The sequence below is a fragment of the Pinus tabuliformis genome, chromosome 9 (genome assembly GCF_031772625.1).
Source record: "Pinus tabuliformis cultivar Carrire ecotype Pingquan chromosome 9, CPIR1, whole genome shotgun sequence".
Lineage (NCBI taxonomy): Eukaryota > Viridiplantae > Streptophyta > Pinopsida > Pinales > Pinaceae > Pinus > Pinus tabuliformis.
Genome location: NC_142307.1, coordinates 407003034 through 407030272, shown reverse-complemented (window position 1 = coordinate 407030272; position 27239 = coordinate 407003034). Strand labels below are relative to the sequence as shown.

Genomic DNA, 27239 nt, shown 5'->3' with positions numbered 1-27239 from the left:
ATAAGCAGTAAGCAGTAAGCACGTTGTTTTCAGATGCCACCAGAAAATTGGGAGGAAATAATTAAACAAAAAAAAAACAAACTATAGCGATAAGAATCTTAAATTGCAGGGTAGAGCCTTACCCTTTTCCTCCATATGATAAGGGCACCATGACTCTGCAACCACGAACCTCCAGACCTAGAATGAAAGGCAGAGTCGGTCTGCAGGAAGAAACTAAGGAGAGGAAAACAGAGCTGGCGTCGAATGGGAAAATGGAAAAACAACCGGATAACTGAGAGCGGAAAAGATCAAACCCAGGAAAGAGTTGCACCGTTGGATCACCATCCTGTACAACCTCCATCGATGCGGCGAAAGGATCGAAAAGAACAACTGCGGAAGGGAGGACCTGCTGATGCCACGTAGAGGGCAGAGCAGGATAGAAATCAACCATCGTAAACCAAAGTAATAATTCCGGTGTACAGCTTAACCTATATGAATTAAACGGAACTGCCAGGTGTATCATAAAGCTGCAGTAGGCACCGGTTACAATATGGTGGGAAGTTCTCGAGATGCTCAGGGAGTTAATGTTAGGCCGACCTGGAAGTACCTAGTCCTTACCATTACCGGAGAACATTATTCCGGTTGCCAAAAAACTCCTTTATTGACGGAGGGGTGAGAACCGTCGATCAGTAGCCGACTTAATAGTGACCACAATAGTATATACCGTAATTTTTTTTTTTTTACTATTATAACCTTAGTGAGAGATATGACATTGAAGATATTCAGAGCAGATCTACTGGAAGAAGGCAGTTTTGATGCCGCCATAGACAATTGTGCTGGCGTTTTCCATGTGGCCAGTCCCGTCAACTTCAACCCCAACGATCCCGAGGTAAATTCCATATATTGCCCCTTCAATTTTTCCCCAAACGGCGTGGCATTATCCGCATCGAGGTATCAACGGTCTCAATATTTAGAAACATAACACTGCTGCTTCGATCCGCAGCGTGACATCATCAATCCAGCGATCAATGGAATGCTGAAAGTTCTGAGACCTTGCACGAAGGCCAAAACTGTAAAGCGTGTTGTGGTCACATCGTCTGCGTGCACGGCTTCCATAAACAACTCAGAGGAGCATAATGAGTGCATTGACGAAACCTGCTGGGCAGACGTGGATTTCCTCCTTACTAACAAACCCCCTACATGGGTAAATACATAACTACCAACTATAAATAATAATAGGAAAAATAGATATATTTTCATTTTTAAAGAGGAGCATTGAAGTAATATAATCAATTATGAGATATAATTATTATCTATGTGATGATAATGAAAATTTAGATGAAGTTTCTTGATATTTGAATATCTAGGAATATATATTCAAGACAAGTTCAATTATAACGACAACAATGAAAAAAGAATAAATGCAGGATCGAAAGATTATTTTGGACTTGAGAAAATTGTAAACCAGTTTAGATCCATCTAACACCGGATCTAGTATGCGCCCATAAGGATCAAATCCCTTGACGTGTAAACCTTCTTTTTGGAGTGTAGAACTTGCGGAAAGGTTTGCACCTAAGGGATTTGATCTCTCTCAACCCATGATATATCCGGTGTTAGATGGATCTAAGATGGTTCCACTTGAGGGCAATAATGTCACATTTTTATATCGTCATTATTATGTATATATTTAAGATTAATTTCAAAATTTACATTATGTTTTCTTTTCTTGGCATGACCATATCATTTTCTTCTTTAATTTAGTCTGTGTTGCTTGCCTTGAATGGTTTGTACATTTGTTTTTGGATGTTTTGAGTGGTTTGTTTGTTTACGTGTTTGGATTTGGATGGTAGTGTTTGTGAATGTTACAATTGTTGTTTTATACTTTTATATGTGTATGTAATTATCTATTAATAACTAGTTGGTGATGAAGAACATATACAATCTTTTCAATATTTTGCAGGAGGATTGATACTAGATCTATTTCATTTAATTTTAGGTATCACAACTTCTGAAAAATAATTAATTCTTACTAGTGTCCCTCTAGGTATTACTAAATATATCTTGAAATAATTTGTTTCTTTGCTAATGTTTGAAATAATTTATTTCCTTCAAAAATATTTTGATGATTTTTTTTTATCTAGTCTATTTTGCAAAGTCTAGTGGTCAAATTTATAAAATCTTTACATCCAAACAATTATCACATCTCTTTCAAGAATATTTTGATTTGTTTTGAATGTTTATAAATATATCTTTTCTTCTTATAAATATTTTGCATACCTTGTTTTGAATATATGTAATTTTCTATTTATAATTAGTTGGCGATGAAATATTCTAGGCATCTCAAATTTATAAAATCTTTACATCCAAACAATTATCACATCTCTTTCAAGAATATTTTGATTTGTTTTGAATGTTTATAAATATATCTTTTCTTATAAATATTTTGAATACCTTGTTGTACGCAATTATCTAATAGTAATTTTGAATATATGTAATTTTCTTTTAGTAATTAGTTGGCCATGAAATATTCTAGGTATCGTAACTTTGGAGAGCTAATTAATTCTTGATAGTGTCCCTCTAGGTATTACTAAATATATCTTGAAAAATATATTTTTTAATAATCTATAGCCTCAAGATTAACATTTAATGCATCTAATGCAAGCAATCAAATAGGATTAGAAAACAACATCTACACTGAAATCAATTCATCTAATGCAAGAAATCAAATGAGGTTAGAAATTAACATCTACACTGAAATGAATGCATCTAGTGCAAGCAATCAAATAGGATTAGAAATCAACATCTACACTAAAATCAATGCATCTAGTGCAAGCAATCAAATAGGATTAGAAATCAACATCTACACTGAAATCAATACATCTAGTGCAAGCAATCAAATATAATTAGAAATCAACATCTATACTTAAATCAATGCATATAGTGCAAGAAATCAAATAGGATTAGAAATCACCATCTACACTGAAATAAATGCATCTAGTGCAAGAAATCTTCTTCCCTCTCCCCCCCTCCATCTAATCTTGAAAAATATTTTAAATAATTTACAGCCTCAAGATTAACAACATCTAATCCATCTAATGCAAGCAATCAAATAGGATTAGAAAACAACATCTACACTGAAATCACATCTAATGAGCAATCAATGCATCTGCAATGCAAGCAATCAAATATAATTAGAAATCAACATCTATGCTGAAATCAATGCATCTAGTGCAAGCAATCAAATAGGATTAGAAAACACCATCTACACTGAAATTAATGCATCTAGAGCAAGCAATCAAATAGGATTAGAAATCAACATCTACATTGAAAATCAATGCATCTAGTGCAAGCAATCAAATAGGATTAGAAATCATCATCTACATTGAAATCAATGCATCTAGTGCAAGCAATCAAATAGGATTAGAAATCATCATCTATACTGAAATCAATGCATCTAGCACAAGAAATCTTCTTCCCTCCCCCATCCATATATATATATATATATATATATATATATATATATATATATCCCTCCATCTCTCCTTCTTTGTCTCTCTATCTCAACCCCCTATAACACACACACTCTCTCTCTCCATATCTATCTATGTCTCCCTCTCTCCCTCTCTATCTCTTACCCTTCTCTCCCTCTCTCACTCCTCTCTTTCTCTCTCTCTTCATTACTGCTCTCCCCTCTTCTTCATTCTATCTCCATCTCTCCCTTGTCACTCCCTCTATCTCTCAATCTTTATCACTATATGTCTTTGTTATTCCCTCCATATATATCTAGAGTTAATTATATATCATGATATATTAATATATATTATAATATAAAAAATGAATATTATATTAAATTTAATATTGAATTAATCCAAAGTTATTAAATTTAATAATATTAATATTATAATACATTACTATTAATATAATATTTAATATTAATATTTTAATATCAATATTAGATTTAATGATGTTTTTTACATAGCATGATAACAAAATTTATAATAGAACGACATGAAATTAATATATATGGTTTTTCATTTTAATTTGGAACTTTAATGTGGTAAATTTTTTTGTTAAATGTAAATTTATGATCCATTCAAATTCACGTATATGATAATAGAGCTATTAAACACATAAGTGATTCAAGATTCAAGTGAATGGTTTGCTTGACATTAGTGAAATTTCTTTTTATTATTTTTTGAGGACTTGACATACTTACACATCGCGGTCATACGAGGCTGTAGAATGCGCCTCTCGGCCTAATAAGAAAATATTTGGATATGGGACTTAAAAAAAAACTCCTCTCACCATCCTCATCATCCAAGTAATTATTTCCCTAGTTGAAAGAATGAGGTACCCAATGTATACAAAGAGGTTAAACAACATGGAAGGAAATAGTTTTCCTAAAATTGCTTCTACCTCAATCTAAAACCACCTTCCACTCAAGTGGGTAAGTCATAATTTTTGGCTAAACCAGTGGTACGAGGAAATCATTTTTAAAAATAAGGATAATATTAAAACCTACGATTTCATTAAAATTTAAGGTAGCTAAGATATTATCAAGACATAATCAACCCAAATTTTAAAAATCAAATCATCTTTGTTTTTTGACTAGTGTGAAGAAGATAATAAAGGATGAATGTAGGAAGATGATGGCCTTAAAAGTGGCAATGGTTCCATTAGGAATACACATCTGTGGGAATATCTGCATGTTCCTAGGAATGCACATGCATTCTTGGACATCCAAGTTTGGCAAGTTGGAACCTTACTTGGGAAAATCTCCAGAAGAGACAGTGGTGTGGGCCAGCCATTTGTCCCCTATGTTGGGCAAATACAGAGAACAATCTTCATTTGTTCATTCACTGTCCGCAATCTCAGTTGATATGGCAGCTTGTGGCAGCACATTTCAGACTCAATAGAATCTCTTTCCCAACTATTGTTGATGCTTTTGATTGGTGGAATGACATGAATATGGACATGCGGCCTATTCCATTACTGGCTATTTGCGCAATCTAGAAGTGGCAGAATGCAAATATTTTTGACTCAAAAATGCAATGCCATCTATCAGTATTTGATTCTATTCTTCATATGCACAATTCCCTTTGCCTGCCAAAACAATCTCGGTTCAGTGGTAGGGGGAAGGCTCAAACAATGGATCTATCGGGGTTCCCGCGTGCCTACTTTGATGGAGCAGCACAACAGGGTACATGTGCTTGCGGAGTTTATATCATTCCTTCAGATGGGCAACAGTTTGAAATATTTTGGAATGGAGGGACTGGTACCAACAATAAAGTTGAGGTTATGGCTCTTGCTGGTCTGCTTTCTTTTTGTGATTTTCTCAACCTTCAAGAGCTAAAAATTTTGGAGACTCTAAAATGATCATTGACCATGTTCGGTCAAAGCATGTCATAAGGAACAACAACTTATCGGGATGGCTGGAAAGAATTGAGTCAATATGGATCCGCAGGAAGGACTACTCGATTGCTCATATTGATAGGGGTAAAAACACAGTTGCAGATGCTCTTTCGAAGAAAGGTCTCCTTTCACATCATGGAACATGGTTGTTGTGCATCGCAGTGGACAACATCTCCTTCCAGATTCAGGATTTTCTCATGCCAGGTACTTAACTCTCTTTTCTCATGATCAGCAATCTGGTATGTCACTAAGACCTTCAATTTGATTTTCTTTTTTGGATGATTATCTGTTTTAATCCATATCCAACTTTTTGACTATAGATACCTCATAATTTATCTATATCAATGCTGATCATGATGAACAATCTGATGTATCCTATTGTTCTGGCTTTTTTGATCATTCCATATATATTGGCCTGAATTCCGATATTCAGCTATAAAGATGTATATCTCCATCTTCTTTATTATGTACTATCTCCATTTTTATAATAGAAATATTATGCTTTTTTTCATGCTAAAAAAAAAAGGTTAATATTTTCCAACTAGGATGCTAGCGAGGTTTTCAGCTTAGCATAGCTTAGGAATCTGCATGTACTTGAGGAATGTGCATGTGTTCTTAATAATAATTTTTATTTATGCACCGTTGGCCCTATTTTTTACCATATTGGGATCACACAACACATTTTTTGGAGACACTGATAAAAATGGTTGCTTCTCGAACAACCTCAAGCCCCAAATCAACACCATACATCATCTTTGGAGTCCATGTAAGCATTCTAATGTTTTTTATTTTTTGTTGTTGTTTTTTTATGGGTTTAAAATTGGAAAAAATAACCAAAATAATGCCATGAAAACAATCGTTATATTAAATTGCAAGGAAACTGGTTAATATAGAACCTAAAGAGAACCTAAACCCACCATCAACAAATTTACAACAACCAATCCCGAACCAAGAGCCAAAAAATCAAAATGATGAAATTGATTCATCCTTAGCCACATTGAGGTCCTTGATACAGGATCTTTGAAACACTAGAGAGTTGTCATAAGTGTCTCTTACAAGATCATTAAACTGAATTGTATCATCCATCTCTAATCCCCAAAACCAGTTAATAAATATTTCAAATTGCATGAATAAAATGTATGAACACGATAAAACTGGTCTAAATAAAGAACTAATCAGAGACCTAAACATTACTAAAAAGTACTTTTTTGCTTTGTTTGTTGACCTAAGAAATGAGAAACTTTTACTAGTAAAAAAAATGCATTTGTATGTACAGGTTCACTTACCAATCATTTCTAGACAATTGGATGGATAGGTGGTATATGGTATTTGATAAAAATCCCTATACTAATTGGGAGGTACCTCTATACTTCTTGAGGAAGTTATGGGAAAAGTTTCAGTTAGCACTCCATATCAACTACTTTAACATGGGATAATTATAGGGAGTGGGTTGAAGGTACTAACACAATAAATGAAATGCTATGTGCAACCTAGCACTAGGTCCTCCTCCACCTAAACAATGGCCTAACAACCTTGCCTAAGATCTTCTAATTATGGATAACATTGTTGAGACCTATATGACACTAGCCACTTTGACTCACATGTTAGTGCAACATGGCATCTTGTTGGCATCATTGGCAAGAAGTGACAAAGATCTAATATTGTGGGCGGTGTTGGATCGTTGGACTTTGGAGTAGGACTTGACTAGTAGAGGCCATATGGACACTCATTTGAGACTCACAGATGTACCAAATGTGGGCCTACTTCTTGTGGCTAGATGGAGGGAATAAGGTGTGACATCTCTTGGTTAACATACCCTCAATGTAAATAATTGTAATTATTTTAAAAGGCTGAGAGAAAGGGACATAGATTTAAGATTGCTTGGGGAGGGAGATTGCTTGAGGAATGGGTTGTTTTAAATATCAATATTGGTTGGGAGTGGTTTTAAATGGGTTGATTACACCATAAATTAACTGAAAAGAGGAAGTACAAGCCCATGTGTCCTCTAGCTCCAACCATAAGCAATAAAAAGGACAAAAATTTAAAGGAAACATGTGTTATGTTGTCTTAGGTAGTTGACTTGCATGGAGCTGGGAAAAATATAGACAATTAATCTATTTGGGGGAACTCTCCCACTCTCACGCATACGCATAAGTAGAAAAGAAAAAAAGAGAACACACTCTTATTCTCTCATTCAGAGGCAATGGAAGAGAACCGAAGAGAATAGCATGGAAAATTCCTCCAGAGGTGGAGGTGAAAACTTAGAGAAAGAAACGATTAGTATCACAGTCATAAAACCCTGGAGAAAGTGAACCAATAGAGGAATGCTTAGAGAGAGGCTTATAGGGTGAAAAAATTATAGAGAGCAACGACTTTCCTAAAGGTTGAAGAACCCCATAGAATCTTGTGGATTGATGAACCTACCTGATTAAACTGAGACACTTAGGTGCTTGTTAGAGTTGATGAACGACCAGGAGTTGCCTTGGGGCTGAATCTTTGGTGCTTGACTAATTATTGAACCACCTGGTGTGGTGATCTCTTTACCCATCAATACCTTATCTATTAATGAACCTTCCCTTGATGTGGGCTCTCTTCTCCTAAAAGTGAGCTATAAATCTCCATATTGCAATATCCTGGCATAAATGTTAGCATGTCTGTAAAGTCTAGAAAAGGTAAGTGAATGATTGTGTAGCCAATGGATGAAGGAAACGTGGCTTGTGGCATCTTTTTTCAGCTACTTGATTGGTTAAATTTCCTCTTTAAAGCATTTCACCTCAAGTAGAAGTGTAATTTGGCTCGGGGGTCACAACTACAAGTAATTGTGGTTGTAGCTTGTCTATCGTTGGGTGGAGTGTTAAATTCCCGCTCTTAGTTACCAGATATCTTATAAGATAATTATACTCTCATTTTCTGTGCTTATGAGGATTACAACTCTTTTTATTGTGTGGAATCATTGCCATGTTAATGTTGAGAAGTGTTGTTTTCTCGCATGATTAAGGAATCTGAATTACTATGTAGAAATGCTCCTGAATATTTTCATTAACAGATGGTTTATTCTTATAATCATCCTAATTTTACGGATTGGTTAGTGTGACTTGCATATGAAGAGGTAGATGACCTTTGTTAATTATATGGATGACTGCATGAAAATGATGAGGCCAGTGGGCCTTGCTTTACAAATTGTAAGCTCGGGAGGATTAACATATATATATATATATATATATATATATATATATATATATATTTGCAGGTTGCAGGCCAAGGGGCCCTATAAAACTATACTTATACTAGGTCAGGTTGGGAACAAAACCACTGCAACCAAGACTAGGCTAACTTCCTTTGAAAATCTATCGGGTTCAAGCCTTATGCATATTTATGTGCATATGCACCAAGTCGAGGCTAAGTCTCAATAACATAAGGGTTCTGGCACTAAGTCGTAATAGGCCCTTGGATAATAGAACCATCGCGACCATGCTCTGAGGGTAGAAAGGACCAAGTAACTCACATATTACTTAAGTTGCGAGGCAGAATATTAGGGCTCAGAAGAGCCGTGTAACTCAAACCTAGTAGGTTAAGTGATCGGGCACGATATCTAAGCATGTAAGCATGGGAGATCTAGGCTATCGGTGGATGGGTGTACATAAACCTCAGATGATCCAAGGATTTTTCCCTAGAAGCTTGGTACCCCAGAGGATTCTATGGAAGGATAGGCAAGCCCAGATAAGATTATAATGTCAGGGTAGCATAGTAGAGCAAGGGATCAAACTCAAATGTGCCTCATACACTTCGATGGAGAAAAACCCTCCGAAAATTTCCTATAACGGGAAAACCATGAAAGGAAGAGATTGATGATTATGTGGTATCCAATCCACGTGGAAAGAGTGATGAAGGATGACATCACCCTAGCGATTAGGATTAGTGACATCACCTCGAACCCTAAACCTCAAATAATTTGGACGATGGGTAAGGTATAACCCACAAGGAACTATTTCCCAAGGTGATGTGGTGCGTTAGGCCATCAGTGGTGGGGGTGAGCACTACGTGGCATAAATATTTCAGTGCTTAAGTAAAGGAGGTGGTCAAACCTTAACAAGGAGTTGGCACTACCATGAAAGCCCAAAAGAAATGTCCCTGGAAGTTTCGACATGGAGAAATTTGGGAACCCACTTGGGTTCTGTGGTTTATGCCACTTGGTATGAGCAGCGCGACAACTACTACTTGGTATGATGTGTCGTGTAATTTTATAGCCATGTGGAAGCAACATAGGGAATACATGGGTGCGACATGGTATGCATGAGGACATGCATAATTTAATTAGCCAAGACATTAATTACCCATAACTTTTGATCAAAGAACTAGATTGGAACAAAATTTATATCATTTGAAAGGTCTTGATGAGATGAATGCAATGATGCCATTCATTTCTCGTTTTGAGTAAGTTGAAAGAAATAAAAACTTTTAGACCCCATTTCCAAAACGTGATAATGAGAGTCATATCATCATAGTAAAGCCTCCTTCTACCCTTAGTCTGGGATAGGGATTAGTAGGGAGTATGCTACAACAAACAACATAGTTATATGGGGAAGGTTCTTATGTTAACCATCTTTACATTCTTTATTCACACACACACACACACACACATATATAGTTGTGTGTTTTCTCTATCTACGTATATGTTTTTGTATTTTCTATGCTCTAATAGCACCCCCTAGCACTATTGATACATCAATGCTAGTTTCCACCATCAATGGGGCAATCAATATTTCCTATTTATTCGGTGTAGTGCATAACTAGGTATGGTGAATTAAAAATATCCCTCTTGCAAAATGTTTCATATGTTTTTAGTCCATAATATGGAGTCTTTTAATTTGAGTATAATTCTAGTCTTCATTTGATATTTTTATAGATTAAGAGGACACTAGGGGATGAGACAGGCCCTCCTAGGTGGACATATGTTCCTCTTCTTAAGTATCATGTGTCAAATTGGATTTTGTTTAAATGTTTATTTCATTATATTATTTTGGTTTACTAATTGAAATATTATAAATGTGTATGCAGACTCCTCCATTTTCTGAGTTCTATGTTCTTATCTATCAACATCATTCACAACCATCCATTGTTCACCCACTGGTTGTCCACCATTATCATCAAATTGCCTCTATCTAGCTTACCTCAACTAGAGAAATTTCTTCATTAGTAAAACCTATGGGTGTTTATCATCACCCCCTCCACCACCTTCGCCATCCCATCCACCCACAAAAACTGCATCCATTTCCCATCTGATAGCCTCTAAGTAGGTTATGTAGAAATTGCTCCACTTGCAAGTGAATCTCTATCATTGGGGTAAACATTCATAGTGAGATCATAAATTAATGAAATTTTTCTTTATGATAAACTAAATTTATTCTAGGAATTTTTTGTTTAAACTAGATGCTCTTACTCCTGTGACTATTGCAAGGTGGTATCGTTGAGAGGTTGGGGACGCAGAGGATGATGGCACTCTCTCGACTGATTATAACATCTCCAATGAATTTTATGGGCTTGGATTATAAGTATTAGTTTTTACATGTGTAATTTATTGTGGAAGAAAATCTAATGAGAATGTCATTGATTTGTACCATTCCCAAATGGATGAAGCATGCCATAAAAGAAGAAAGTTCTAGCTCTTTGTTTTAGTAAGAATAGAAAGATCTACTTCCTAGACCCGAATGATGGTGGGGGATGTGAAAGTGTTCAATGAGTGACCAATGATAAGCATTTGTATATTAGAGTACTTTTCTATATACGTCACCATGTGCCATACTTCCATGTTCATGCATGAGATGTCATTTTATATATTAGCACTATACCATTTTGCTAAATTTTGAATATATATATATTTCATGGCACATGTGCTATGAATTGAATGGTTTGAGGTTTACAAGAGATTTATATAGCATCATATATATATATGAATAAGATTTTTTTGGAGGATAGATAAGAATGGATAACTGTGAAAAGTGGGGAACTTCCAAACCTCAACTGCTACTATAACACTTGATCATCTGTGCACTTAATCATTTTCTAAGATTGAAAATTTCGTATGTTCTTTAACACTAATGACACAAAAATTCCTCAAATACATTACAATATCTTATAGCTTATATCCTTGGAGGAGTAATGAAAGTAGTCCAGATTAAATTTCTCTTACATCCTTTCATTATTTGCGAAAGGTATTATTGTATCCCACAGGTGACCGTTGTTGTTGTGTCTGGTCATCTTGTTTATACGGAAAGAAAGATTAAATGGAGTAGCTTATGGATTGTAGGTTAGGATTAAAGCTTAATGGTTTTAAAAAATACATTGTGTACTATTTAGACTCTACTAATTGGCTTAGCATGTGTTAGTAGGACTCTACTAATTATATATTACTAAGATTCTATTAATTGGCTTACCATGTAGGTTACTCTAGGACTCTAATAATTAATTAATAAACGGCAGACAGTGTGTACTTAAATATAATGGTCAAGGTTAAAAAGACACAAAATGCATATATAAAAGAATGATAATGATTTAATAAATATATTTTTATAATAGTTATTGTTATTTATAATTATTATATACCATTTTGGAATTATTTTCAGCCAAGATACTTTTCTTAAATAAAATATTTTTATTATAATTTTAGAATAATATTTCAATTTTTATTTATCCAATCAAATATTAAAAAAAAAATTGTATTTAGATTTTTTTAATTAAACAAAAATAATAAAAATAATTTTATATTTTTCAAAAACTATTTATAAAAAATAAAATAAAAAGAATATTTGCTCCACATAATTGATGTGTTGATGAACTTCCTAAATAAAATTTAATATAGGAGTCGTTTAAGGAGGTGGAGGAATTGCTCAGATGGTTAAAAGTGGCCGGAATCCAGGCAAAAAAATTTCAAAAAATATTGTAGAGACAGTGTTTGAATCGTGTTTTTGATGGTGGAAATGGATTCAGCACCATCAAAACTTCTAAAACACCTAAAATTTTGAAGTTTAACAACTATAACTTGGATTTACGAAAATCCTTGCCGGATTTTCTCTAAATATAACTGGAATTTCTATAACTTTCCACTCATTTTAAACGCGTAATCTAACGAGACGGAAGATTAAACCTTTAAAATATGCCTCTTGTACGCTATGTTTGGTAGAAGAAACAACTCGTAGTGATAGCGTGTTTAATAATGAGCTCGATCTTAACGAAGCTGTGCCTTTTGGTTGACCAAATTAGTTTAAGCTCGAATTACTTTCAAATGGATGAAACCCAAGAGGTCGAAGAAAGTGGTTAAATTTGTTTAATGATATGTATTTCCAAGTAATCTTGGTTTGGGATGTTTATATTTATGTATTTTAATTGAATCTTGGGTTGGTTTATAGTTTTTCCTTAAAAAATAAACAAAATCATATATTTTTAGAAATTTGTTATATTTTATAGAGTGAGAAATAATTATAAAATATGTTGATTTTTTTGTTAATATTATTTACAATATTTTTTTTTGAATAATATTTATATATATTTTTTATTAGTTAAAAATTTGTTTCTCGAAAATATTTGTAAAAATCTAAGATCCAAATACAATTAAAATGAAATTCAGAAGTTTATCATTATTTTTATTTAAAACTTTTATAATAGTTAACCATTGGTTGAAGTTTTTAAATGTAAATTTGAAAGGTTCTTTGATAACCAAATTTCAATTTAAAAATTTCTAGAATGAAAATTTTTTGTTTTATGGATTACCAATAAAATTTTGAAGCAACTAATTTTGCATAGATAAAAATAACAATAATAATTATTTTTATTATCAATTCTAAAAATAAATTTTATTTTTAAATATTTAAATATAGCTATATTTTTAACATCTAAATTTTTTAAATTGTATAATTTTAAATATTTTACCAGTATAGATCCACCTTAAGTACGGATCTAACATGATCTGAGAGGGATCAAATTACTTCAAATTTCTTCACGTATAGATCTAACATGAGCTTCTTCACGCAGAATTTTTTTTAAAGTGCAAAATACAATGTGTTATTTTTCATTGTTTAAATTGTATTTTTGAATGCTAAATAGAATATATATAGAACCAAATAAAATTTTTTATTATAAAAGCTTGATATATATATATATATATATAATTGTGAAATATTTTTGAAAAGTATAAGATTTAAACATTTGATTCACACATTTTTTTTGTAAGATTGGTAGGACTACATCTTCAACTTTTCACCAGGGAATAGCACAAGATTTGAACCCAAGACTTTAGGTTAGGTGAGACTTCATTTCCATGGAGCTACCCCAAGTGGACGATTCACACATTGTTTTTACTTCTAATTACGATATTCCTTTTTTTAATTATAACCGACATTATTTTTCTATTTAGAACATAATTTTTATTTTAAAAAGGCACAAAGGGACTAACAAACTTATGCTCTTCAAACATATTTCACCAAGATATTTAAATAAAATTTTTGAAGATCTATATTAATTAGCATTCAAAAATACAATTTAAACAATGAAAAATAACACATTGTATTTTGCACTCTAAAAAAGTTTGCACATGAAGAAATTTGATCCCTCTCGGCTCATGTGAAGAAATTTGCTTGTCCATTATCAAAGTTGAAAATTTTATGACAAAATATATTTTTTTTAAATCTAAAAATAAAAAAAATTAAATAACTATACAAAACATTTAAATAATATGCCAAAATATATGGATATTGGATACCTCTCCTGTTAGATCCATATTTAAGATGGATATTAATTGGATCCCTCTCGGATCATGTTAGATTCATATTTAAGATGGATATTGGATACCTCTCGGCTCGTGTTAGATCCATATTTAAGATGGATATTAGATACCTCTCGGCTCATGTTAGATCCATATTTAAGATGGATCTATGCTGGCTCTACAACCCATTAGGATGGGATGTGTAAGTTGGATCCCTCTCAACTCATATTAGATCCGTGAGCTTGTCCATAAGTTTGTCTATGCCTCGGTGCCCATTTAGAATAAAATTTAAAATTATGTTCTAAATAAAAAATAATGTTTGCTATAATTAAAAAAAATGAATATAGTAATTAGAAATTAAAAAAAAAAGTGTGAATAAGTTTAAATATTATATTTTTAAAAAATATTTCACCAAGATAAAAAAAAAAAATCAAGTTTTTATGGCTAAAATTTTTATTTGGTCCTATATATACTCTATTTAGTATTCAAAAATACAATTTAAACCATGAAAAATAACACATTGTATTTTGCACTCTAAAAAATTATGCACCCATTTAAAATGTGTGAATCAGAAGTTTAAATCTTATATTTTAAAAAAAAAATTCACCCAGATAAAAAAAAATCAAGTTTTTATGGCTAAAATTTTTATTTGGTCCCATATATACTCTATTTAGCATTCAAAAATACAATTTAAACAATGAAAAATAACACATTGTATTTTGCACTCTAAAAAAGTTTGCGCGTGAAGAAATTTGATCCCTCTCGGCTCACATGAAGAAATTTGCCTATCCATTATCAAAGTTGAAAACTTTATGCCAAAATATTTTTTTTAAATCTAAATATAAAAAATATTAAATAACTACACAAAACATTTAAATAATGTCAACTCATAAAAAAATTTGCACGTGAAGAAATTGGATCCCTCTAGGATCATGTTAGATTCATATTTAAGATGGATATTGGATACCTCTCGGCTCATGTTAGATCCATATTTAAGATGGATATTGGATACCTCTAGGCTCATGTTAGATCCATCTTTAAGATGGATCTATGCTGGTTCTACAACCCATTAGGAGGGGATGTGTAAGTTGGATCCCTCTCGGCTCATATTAGATCCATAAGTTTGTCTATGCCTCAGTGCCCTTTTAAAATAAAATAAAAAATAAAAATTATGTTTTAAATAGAAAAATAATGTTTGCTATAATTATATATATATATATATATATATATATATATATATATATATATAGTAATTGTGTGTGTGTGTGTGTGTGAATCATAAGTTTAAATCTTGTACTTTTCAAAAATATTTCACCTAGATAAAAAAAAAAATCAGGTTTTTATGGCTAAAATTTTTATTTGGTCCTATATATACTCTATTTAGCATTCAAAAATACAATTTAAACAATGAAAAATAACGCATTGCATTTTTCACTCTAAAAAAGTATGCACCCATTTAAAATGTGTGAATCAGAAGTTTAATGTTATATTTAAAAAAAAAAAAATCACCAAGATATATATAAAAAAAAAAAAAAAAAAAAAAAAAAAAAAAAAGAAAGAAGAAGAAGAAGAAGAAGTTGAAGTTTTTATGGCTAAATTTTTATTTGGTCCTATATAGACTCTATTTATCATTCAAAAATACAATTTGAACAATGAAAAATAACACATTGTATTTTGCACTCTAAAAAAGTTTGCACTTAACAAATTCGATCCCTCTCGATTCATGTTAGATCCGTACCTAAGATGGATCTATGCTAGTTTTAATTATTTTTTATTTTTAATTTTATTTTAAAGGGGCATGTATGGACAAACTTACACATACCCTCCTACTGGGATGTATAATGAACCTCTAAGCTCAATAAAATTTAGATTAGAGAAGCATATCTAAATTTTTATGGAATTTTATCACCAAATTTTACTTTTTTTACTCTAAATACTCTATTAATTCAATATGTTAAAATCAATCTATTCTTTTTATTTGTATTAAAATAAAAATATTTTTAAAATCCAACATTTAATGTCAATTAACAATTTATAAGCATATTATTTCACTGATCAAATAATGTTCCAAAGAGTGGCCTCTTATTAATTAACAACCTAAGGAATGAAGGTAATATCCTTTTGCTTGGGGACTTTAATGCTTGAATCGCTACTAACCAAACTATTATGTTAAGTAACAACTCTAACCCCAGCCCCTTGTGGTTTGACGAGGATGGTAACTTATCTAATAGATTCAAGAGAAACTTTGAAAACATAATTGAGAACTTATTAGCCACCAAGCTCCTCAAACTTTGTAATTCCCAAGACCTAATCATTTGTAATGGTATTAATAGGACCTAATCCAGTCAGATGAAATGTTTCCATGGGTTGGGTAGCAACGTCCTGGATTATACGATTTATGACACCCATGTCCTCAAACGTATTACAAATTTTGATCTACTTAACAAGTACGAGCCTGACTCTGACCACAAACCTTTGTCTTTATCTCTTGATCTTGCTATGCATACCACCCACATGCAGGAGACTAGTGAAAGAAAAAGATACATTTGCTTCGATAGAAGTAATGTCGACCTTTTCTTAAGGGATTTAGAAAGGGACTTAGGCTTCCTGACTTATAATAACTACATTGATCAAATCTATTACCATTTTACTACTACCCTTTCCACTACCATTAGAAATTTTTCTAATGAGACATATTATAAGCACAATAATAGAACTTCCAATCCTTGGTATGGCAAAGATTGTAAAATTGCCAGGAAAGCAGTGAAAGAAACCCCTAATGTCATAACTAAGCTCAATAATATAAGTATATACAAAGCTCTCATCAAGATGAAGAAGAGTTCATATATTAATAAGAGAAAAGAGCATTTTCTCCGCCTTTCTAATGTTGTGCCCAGAAATTTTTAGTGGAATGTGCTTGTTCATAAAACTAAAGATAATCATTCTATCCCCTTAGGAAATTGAGATAACTATATTAAGAAGTTGTATGACTCTCCTAACACCATGGGCACCAACTTAAACACTCCTATTAAGGAAGATATATTTTGTCTAGAAGACGCTGAGTCTGGGATTAATAAGATTGCTAATGGGAAAGCTAAAGATATTGAAGGATACCAAGTTGAGATCTTTAAAATGGGAAAATCTATCCTCATTCCTCATTTCCAAAAGCCTCTCAATTTGGATATAAAGCATGGCTTCCCTAAGCTTTGGGCGCAAAGCCTTATTATGCCTATCTTTAAAAATGGGGATAAAAGTGTTCCCTCTAACTACAAGACCATATAATTAGCCACATCCTAGCCAAGCTTTATGGTCTCATTTTAGAAAAGAAGCTTAGCCTTTGACTTAAGAACTAGGGTAAAAGGGCTAAAGGGAAAGTTGGTTTTATAAGACAACACTTGACTATCGACCACCTTGTCACTCTGAGGATCATTACAAAGGAATGTTGCAATAGTAAAATCGATATCTTAGTTTTGTTTTGTGGACTTTAGAAAATATTTCAACATTGTCCCTTGAGATGAGCTCTAGGAGTGACTCGAAGAGATCATGGTTCCTCCTAAACTGAGGATTGTTTTGATCCACCTCTACGAGACTTTCATTATCAAGCTTAATACTAACGAAGGATGGTCTAAAGATATTAAATTAAATATCGAGGTTAAACAAGGGTGTCCCCAATCCCCTACCATTTTTTGTATTTACATCGATAATCCATAGGAGTGTCTGGAAACTGTGGATTGCAAGGGCACCAAGCTCATTGGCATAATCATTACTATTCTCCTTTATGCTAATTATATCGTTCTTCTTGCCAAGAAGCATGATGACCTAGACAAGCAACTTAATACTCTTCATGTCTACTGCTCCAAGATGGTATGAAAGTTAATACCGACAAGACTAAAGTCATGGTCATTAAATCCAAAAAGGTCACCCATGGTAGTTTCTTATATGATGACTATAGTGTAGAGCAGGTTTCTTATTATAGATATTTGGGTATTGAATTTCCTCTTCAGCTCAACTAGAATTATAGCATCGAGAAAAGAATTATTGGAGGATGGAAAGCTTATTAGGAGCTTGAAAACAATTGTAAGTCGACCAATCTCTACATTTGGGGTAAAAAAAGGTTCCCTTTTGAGACTCTCCTCATCCCTGTTGTCTTATACAGATGTGAAGTTTAGGGTTGCAATATATCTAGAGAGTCTTGGAGAAATATTGAGACGAACCAAAAGTAATTCATAACCTATAACCTCAATATCAAGGGAAATACTCGCTATCCTATCCTCTTGATCGAAGCAGGCATGTCCCCCATTGAAAATACAACTATGTTTATATATCTGATGTATAAGAAGAAGCTTTACAACATGGAATCTAAGAGGCTCCCAAAAATTGCTTCTAACTTTAGTCAAAACCCCCACCTATGCCTCAAGCACAGGTGGCATAAGGATGCCCAGTCTTGGCTCAACCTTTGGGGGATTAAGGAGGAGATCATCATGGGAAGCAAGGATAGTATCAAAGATACTATTTCCTCCAATTTTAAGGATAACATGTGGAATGGTAAGGAGCTAGAGGGTAAAAGGAAGCTAAGATACTATAAGGAGGTGAACAACCCCACTCTTGATAACCAAAATTATCTCTTTATGTTGACCAACACTAAGAAGAAAATGAACATCACTAGGATAAGAACTAATTCTCATGAGATTTAAAGTGCGGCTGGGCAGTGGTCTACTTCCAAGACTCCCTGGGACGATAGAATCTGTCAGATTTGTGATACTAAGAAGGTGGAAGATGGAAAAACTTCCTTTTAGACTTTCCTACTCTTGCCCACATCCGCTCTCAATTCCCTATCATCACACCTCCAATCTTATTGAATTATTAAGGAAGTCCAACTATAGCGATCTTGGAGCACTTCTTTCCCTTCTCCTTAAACACAAAAACAAGATTGTGAAGAATGACAATTATACTTTTTTTTTTTGAGGTTTGATAGACCACATTGGTCTTAATGGACGTTAATCACCACCACCATCATCATCATCATTGTGGACTCTCATCGAACATTTTGGAACCTACAATATTGTGGGATTAGATATTTAGGCACCCCTCTCGATCATTCCAAAGTCTTACAATAGATCATGATTGGTCCTGCTACTGAATATCCATTTGAAGAGGACAAGGTCAATTTGACAAAATTTCCATAAGAATTTTGTCTTATGCATTTATTAATAGCATTGGAAAATGATAAAAAAAATGAAGTCACTACTTGAGTGCTTTGGTAACTTAACCAATCTCTAACACATCGTCTTGATAAAGTGTAATCAATTGGATACATTGCCAGATTCTTTTGGTTATTTAAACAATCTCCAACATATTGAGTTATTTGAGTGCCAAGATTTGAAGAGGTTGCCAAATTGCTTTAGTAAGTTAAACAACCTCCAACAAATTCAGGTGATTACGTGCCAAAATTTCGAGAGCCTGCAAGATTCTTTTGGTAATTTAAGCAATCTCCAACAAATTGAGTTGTTTAAGTACTAGGATTTGAAGAGGTTTCCATATTTCTTTAGTAAGTTAAACAACCTCCAATATATTCAATTGATTATGTGCCAAGATTTCAAGAGCTTTCCAGATTCCTTTTGTAATTTAGCTTAACTCCAACAGATTTAGTTATCAAATTTCCCAACTTTGAAGATATTTCAAGGATCTTTTGTAATTTAATCAACCTCCTATGGATCAAGCTATCATGGTGCCCCTCTTTAGAAAGGTTTCCATATTACTTTTGTAAATTAATTAAACTCCAACATATTGATTTGGATTATTCCACTAATTTAACCATGTGAAGCGAAACATTGGGAAATATAAACATGATTGAGTATTTAAATCTCTCTGACTATAAGAAAAATAAAGTGTTCCATTTGCAGTTAGCACATCAAGGGTCACTAAAAATGTTATATATGAGAGGTATAAATTTAAAATAACTTCCGAGTGAAATTGGAGAGTTAAGTGATTTGGAAGTCCTCGATGTAGGCCCTTTGTTGGACACACTACCATATGTAACTTAAATAACTTGAAGAAATTGAAAGTCTATATATCTAAGACATTGAAATGTTTATCGACTTCTCTAAGTGACATTAATAACTTGAAGGAATTGCAACTTCATAAATGCAAGGAATTGAAATGTTTTCCACCTTCTTGGATTGTTGGCCTATTTGATTGAGCTGAGGGTAATTGATTGTCCATTAATACATGTTCCCATTTGAGGAGGTGAAAGGAGAAAGAGAAGCATTGACTGTTTTGGATTATTACATTCACAATTGCATACTTTCACGACTCTAACTATTAGAGGTTGCAGGGAAAGGGATATCATAGGTATCATTTTTTGGAGGTGTTTACTTCAACCTTCATGACCTTACAATGTTTTATCGTAATAATGTGGTCGAGTTTCGAACATTTACAGCTACACTAGTAGATTTCTCATTTAGGGTTTGTCATAATTTGACAAAAATACATACAATATGTTGTCTTCCAAAAATTCAAAGCTAGAAATTGTTCGTTGCAAGAAATTGGAGGAGTTGCCACATATGGAATCATTGTTATCTTTAAGGTATTTGAACATAAGTGGGTGTGTGAGGTTGAAGAGAATACGAGGATTTAGGTAGGTGTCACAACTTTAATGAGTATCTGTTAGTGGGTGTTTAGAGTTAGAAGTGGTGGAAGGCATCCGACATTGTATGTCCTTGCAGAATCTCTATGTTGGAGATTGTCCCAAACTGCGACAAAAAAAATTAAACATGTTGATTGCTACATAACTTTTAATTACATCGACAACATTTTGTTAAGGAAGTAGTTCTATCTGGTCCTTCGTCAATTTTCCATATCCACTTGGATTTTGTCACAAGTCCCACCAATTTGTCAAAACATGCACTTGTATTCTTACAATTCGCAAGATATACACATTGTTCTACGATGACAATATATGGATATCAAGCTTAAATATATGGAAACAATTTCAACTTAAAACCTGTTTTGGAATGGAGAAATCCTTATTTCACCCATTAATCATTGTATACATTGGATTTTAACTTTATCAATCATATATATACATTTGAAATGAACCATGTCATTCTGCCTTTCCCATTTGATATGATCACCATTTCTTTAATTAGGTAAAGAAAGTAAAGAAAACACTTCTTGACATGTCAAGATTAAACATTTCATCCATCATTAAATATAGAAATAACATTTTTAGTTAATGAATTATATGTAGTTGAAATTATTCTTATAATTATTCCTTTTTAATTTGATACAATAACAATTTTTAAATTAAATAAAGCAAACATATCAAAGGCATGTCATGATTAATCTATTTAAAATGGTGAGTTATGTTTATGTCTTTCCTCCAAAGTTGGTGAACCACTTCCCATTTCAATTTTGGGAAAGAAAATGTAAGAAAAGTTACATAAGAGTTATATATGAATTCTTTTGTTGGAAAGAAAATATATAAAATTAATTTCGATGTTGGAAATTTTATTATTACTTTTAAAAAACATTAACAAATATAAATGGGCAAAATTAATTGTGCATTTAAGGGGGGCATTTTATTCAAAGCTTTTTCATCAATACATAATTTAGGGACTTCATTGTTCTCACTAATCTTATGACCTTTTATGGAAAATGTTATTTCATTAGTTTTCTCTTTATTTCCATGTTGATGTAAGCATTCATGCTCATGTCCATTTTATGTTTGGCACACCATGGAGCACTGAATATAAATGGAGGAATCGGATAGGTTAGATTTCAGAAATCAAGGGCCTTAAATGGCCACATGTTTATCAAAGTATTTAATTTGGATTTGATGTGACCTATCTATCTACAACATATTCGTCATGGTTGGGGATTGAATTTTGTAAGTTGGAAGTAAGAAGATAAAACCAACAAAGCCACCCACTGGAGTAGGATTGACATAAACAACACACATGTGACTAATGGCAACATAAGAATCCCCATTTAAAACAAATAGAAGCATCGACATTTTGAAGCCTCAATGTGGTTATTTATGGGTTCATATTTATGTAAGGTATGGACTTGAGGGGAAATAGGTCAAGGTCAAGGGTGAATATGAGAATTGTGATTTTGGAGACAAAGTTGAGTTGGAGGCTTTTACTTCTATTTCTTAGTAGAAAACCACCACCAAGGTTCAACATTAAATTCTCATCCTAACAATGCACACTTGTATTTTTGTCTTTGAATAATTGTTTTTCCGACACATAAGATGCTTTGTGTTCATTTGAATTGGTGGTTTTGTATGTCTATTTGAATTGTGATAATGACCCATGAATATGTCACAATACATAACGATGCTCTATTTCCTTTGCATCCGAATAATCATTTGAAGATTCTCTTTATATATCACCATTTTATTGTTCTTGAGAACTCCATTAGAAACACTAATTAGTGTTTAATTAACGAAGAATGGGTAACTCAAGGATTCCTACATTGCATCCTTCCATTTTATGTGAATTCACATTTACACACACTAAAAACCCTTTTGAAGATTCGTTTTTCTTAAAAAACAAATCCTACAATCTTTAAATAACGTAATTATTCAGTGTTCATTTACCGACTTTGGGGGTATGGTAGTTAATTAACATAATCAAACTAAACGGGATAGGAATAATATGGGTATGTTTGGTGGTATAGATTGAAATAGAGTAGTTTATAGAGAGCCGTCTTATTCACCGGAAAAATAGTGGAAATTTCGACATGAGTTTTGCCAAAATCTTGTAGAATTTTTTAGAAATCTTGGTTAACCCTATCAAAATTCACGATTTCCCAAGGGATTTTGATGGTGCTAAATCCATTTCCAAGATCAAAAACACAATTCAAACACTCCTATGATCAGATTTTTGAAAAAATAAAATCACCAGATCACTCAGAAAATTATTTTTCGTTGGAATAAGAACATTATTTTGTTGTGGTTTCCAATGCAATGATAAGATCACATGAAAGCATTTGATATGGGGCGAACAATATACATAGAACATTACAGTAATAATTGTAGTGCTCGTGCAGTATGCGTACCGTGTATTGAGATTGTTCAGTTGGAATTTGTATTATTACATACTCATTTTCACAATATGAACATTGCAGTTCATAAATTTTGGAATTACAAACTTATTAATCTCCAAAATTTTGGCATAGTCTACTTGTGAAACTTTTTTGAAATTGATACGACATTGTTGTGGATGGTCATAGATCAAATGTAATGACTGACTCCAATTATCCGCCCTTCAGAGAACATGTTATCTTCTTGTCCACTAATTTCTCCTCCGCTAATTTCCTATATTATATTCCGGGAGTGCGGTAGACGGGGAGTCGATTTCGTTTGAACAGGTGTTGGAAGCCATTTCTCTCCACCAATCACTGCATCATCCAGTTCTCCATTGCTATGGGTCGCACCGACGCATGCTGCTCCATGCATGAAGATATGGGATCGTCGTGGTACGTGTCTTAAGCTCCTCTTTTCAGCCATGCAAGGTTTTTACCTGGTTTGAGATCCTCTGCGTTAAATCCCTTCTCTTGCGACCTATTGCGTCTTTTTCCTCCTCTGGCCTCCCGGGCTGGGGGACTGCGCCTTCTCAGTCTATCATCCATAGTCTTTTCTGGCCAACCGAGGCTAGCTTGGTCTCTCGGTTAATTTTCTATTTCGGCTCTCCGGTTTCTACGCGCTCGCGGTCTCTCCAGAACAGGAAGTCCGACCCTTTTGCTGATAGACTACGTTTGGAATTCCTTAATAGGAACATGGTTGATGTAATTCCTAAAAAGATGGCTCCAACGTGGAATAATTGCAGAACCGGTTCGGGGTTCATAGCTAAACGTCTTGACCGTTTCATCATCAATGCCAGTATTATAGAGCAATGGGGAATGCCAGTCGCATGCACAGGAAATGACTATACGTCTGATCATCGCCCCATCTTTCTTGAATGGAGGGACTTGGAATGTAAGTTGGGTTACTCGTTCAAGTTTAACAGAATCTATCTTAAAGATGAGTCCTTCAATGCTCTTATAACAAAAAAATGGGAGGAATTAAAGCAGTCGGAGAGGACATCCTTCTCTACCTTTCGTGATAAGATCCAATTGCTGAGGGAGGCAGCAAAGGATTGGCTAATTAAAAAGAGGAGGATAGATAAAAAGGCGCTTGAAGATATAAAGAAGGAGCTAAGGATTTTATCTGACACGGTCTCCTATGATTCTATGTCTTTTGATCAAAAAATTCATTTCAGATCCTTGGAGAAAATGAAACAAGCGTTGTTGCTTAAAGAAGAATCATCCTGGAGGCTCAAAAGTAGAGCGATTTGGCTCAAGGAGGGTGATCGTAATACAAGATTCTTCCATAATTTTGCAAACGCAAGGAGGATTAGAAACTCGATCTGGAAGATCGAGGATGAAAATGGAGGCTTCGTTCATTCTCAACAGGATATAGCGATGGAGGCTACAAAGTTTTTCCAGAAGCAATATAAGAGGCGGCCAAATGAGATAAATGACGTTTTTTGGATGATTGAACAGGTTCCTGTTATGTTTGATGAAGCTGCCAATGCAGAATTTTTTAAGGCCATCACGGAAGAGGAACTTTATGAAGTCATAAAAAAGTTTCAAAAGGACAAAAGTCCTGGGCCAGATGGATGGCCGATCGAATTCTTCTCACACTTCTACGACTTGTTCAAAGACGATCTGCTGGGGATGGTGGATGCTACCCGTATGTCGGGGAATATCAACAGCGCTCTCACTGCTACATTTATAGCAGTTATCCCCAAAAAGGAGCAGTCTGATTCATTTGCAGATTACAGGCCAATAGCATTATGTAATATCCTCTTCAAAATCATTTCAAAGATTATTACCGAGAGAATGAAACCAGTCCTAAACTCCTTCATTTCCAGGGATCAACATGCGTTTTTAAAACACAGAAATATTCTTGATGCAGTCGCCTCGACTCAAGAGTGTTTGTTCTCTGTCTTATCAAAAAATATTGATGCTGCTATTTTAAAGGTTGATTTGGAAAAGGCATATGACTGTGTGGACTGGGGGTTCCTCCGTATCCTCCTTGCAAAAATTGGTCTGAGGTCTCAAGGAATTAATTGGGTGATGGCCTGCGTTGAGAACGTTCAATACTCAGTCATCATTAATGGATCCCCTTCATCTCCCTTTCAGGCGGAAAGAGGACTTCGTCAAGGATGTCCTCTCTCTCCTCTTCTTTTTATCCTAGTCATGAACACTCTCAGTTCGCAGATCAACAAAGCAGTTGCAGAGCATCGATGTGTTCTGATAAAGATTTGCAAGAACATCTTTCTTTCTCATAATCTGTTTGTTGATGACATTCTTACATTTGCTATGCTCTGCAAATCTAGCTAGTTATGCCTTTCAGGTATCTTTCAGAAGTTCCAATCCACATCGGGCTTGATCATCAACAGAGCCAAATCCATTTTATATCACAACGACTCAAATCTGGAGCTTGCGCAATGGATTGCTGCACTATTTGGTGTCAATCTGGCATCAATTAAAGACGGCTTCAAATATTTGGGCTTTTTCCTCAAGCCAAAAGCGTATCGCAAACAGGACTGGGCTTGGCTGATTGACCGTTACTACAAAAAAATTTCAAGATGGGAGATGCGATTTTTATCCCTCGGAGGCAGACTCATCCTGGTTCAATCTGTTCTTTCCCAGCTTGCGGTTTATTGGGCTCACCTCTATTTTCTGCCTGCTACTATTGTTAGAAAAATGGTCTCTTTATCAGCAAATTTTCTATGGGGAGGGCGTTCTCATCATTCTAAGATCCACTTGGTAAAAATGGATTCCATCTCCAGGCCGAAGAGGTCCGGCGGATGGGGTCTCTTACATTTGCGGTCTTTTGGCAAGGCCCTCCTCTGCAATTCTCTTCACAGAGGCGTCTTTGGTAATGGCAAATGGAGCGCCATTATCAATCAAAAATATTTGAAGGGTAGGTCCATGGTTTATTGGTACAGGAAGAAGACTCTTGGTTCAATAAGGGGATCCGCTATCTGGCTCGGCTTCAGAAAGGTACAGGACCTCTTCTTCGACTTTCTTAGGTGGCGCGTTTCTTCCGGCTCCAGCATCCTTATTGGCGTAGATTCAACTGTATATGGCCTGGAAACAAAGCTCACTCCTGATCTGATTGCATTTTTGCACACACGGGGTCTGTTCACATGGGACAAATTGATTTTGTCGTGGTCATCTTCCTCGCCAATCTGGAAGGATGCAGAGGATCTTGGTCTGCCTCTTTCTCTGCGACAGACTTGGGAGTTGGCGACAAAGTATTTTGCTGACAAAGGAATCAAACAGACAGGTAACAAAGATGAATTGATATGGTCTATGCCGAACTCAACTCAGCCAGTTCGCGTCAAGGATTTATATGAAGCTGCCTCGACAAATCTTCAGCCGCGGCCCTCTCCAATCTTCCCTTTAAAATTCTGGAAAGCATCTTGCCCGCTCAAGGCAATTTTATTCTCTTGGCTGTTTTTTTCCAATCGGAACCTCACATGGGAGGTCCTTCAACGAAAGGGATGGTCGGGTCCAAGCAGATGTGTCATGTGTCGACGAGCGCCTGAAACTAATGTCCACATGTTTTTTCAGTGTCCAGCATCGGCCTAAATCTGGTTTGATCTTTCCTTATCTCATGGTTTTTCTCTACAGGTTTTCTCTTCCGTTCAGGAGGGATTTAAGTGGTGGAGTGCCCAACGTCCAGAATGGCGATCTTTATTCATCATCACGTGTTGGTGTCTCTGGAAATGGAGGAATGCCTGCATTTTCCAGGACTCCAAGGATCCTATTCTCTCTACGCTGGTTTACATATCTGCTATGCTCGATCCGGCATGTCAATGATGGTTCTTCTTCTCATGTTTTCTTTTCACGCGGTTTTCTTTTCTTCTCTCCTCACTCAGCTTTCATTCTGTGTTCCATGCAGATCTTATTCCACAGAAATTCCCTCTCATTTTTGGAAGATATCCAGGATATGTTTTGATATATAGGGTCTTCACATATGGATTTGTTTCAGCTCTTTCTTGTTATAGGCCCAGATTTCTAGCTTTTGCAA

The 27239-nt window shown here is 34.3% G+C and overlaps 1 protein-coding gene across 1 annotated transcript; it reads left to right on the top strand.

The window, feature by feature from the left end:
• The first annotated feature begins 745 nt into the window (after window positions 1–745).
• LOC149148885 (uncharacterized) lies at window positions 746–27028 on the top strand. Its single transcript, XM_089442303.1, has 5 exons — window positions 746–868; window positions 983–1183; window positions 23660–25491; window positions 25600–26641; window positions 26840–27028. Exons 1-5 carry the CDS (start codon window positions 746–748, stop codon window positions 27026–27028), a joined length of 3387 nt encoding a protein of 1128 aa, XP_089298429.1.
• Window positions 27029–27239: the final 211 nt, after the last annotated feature.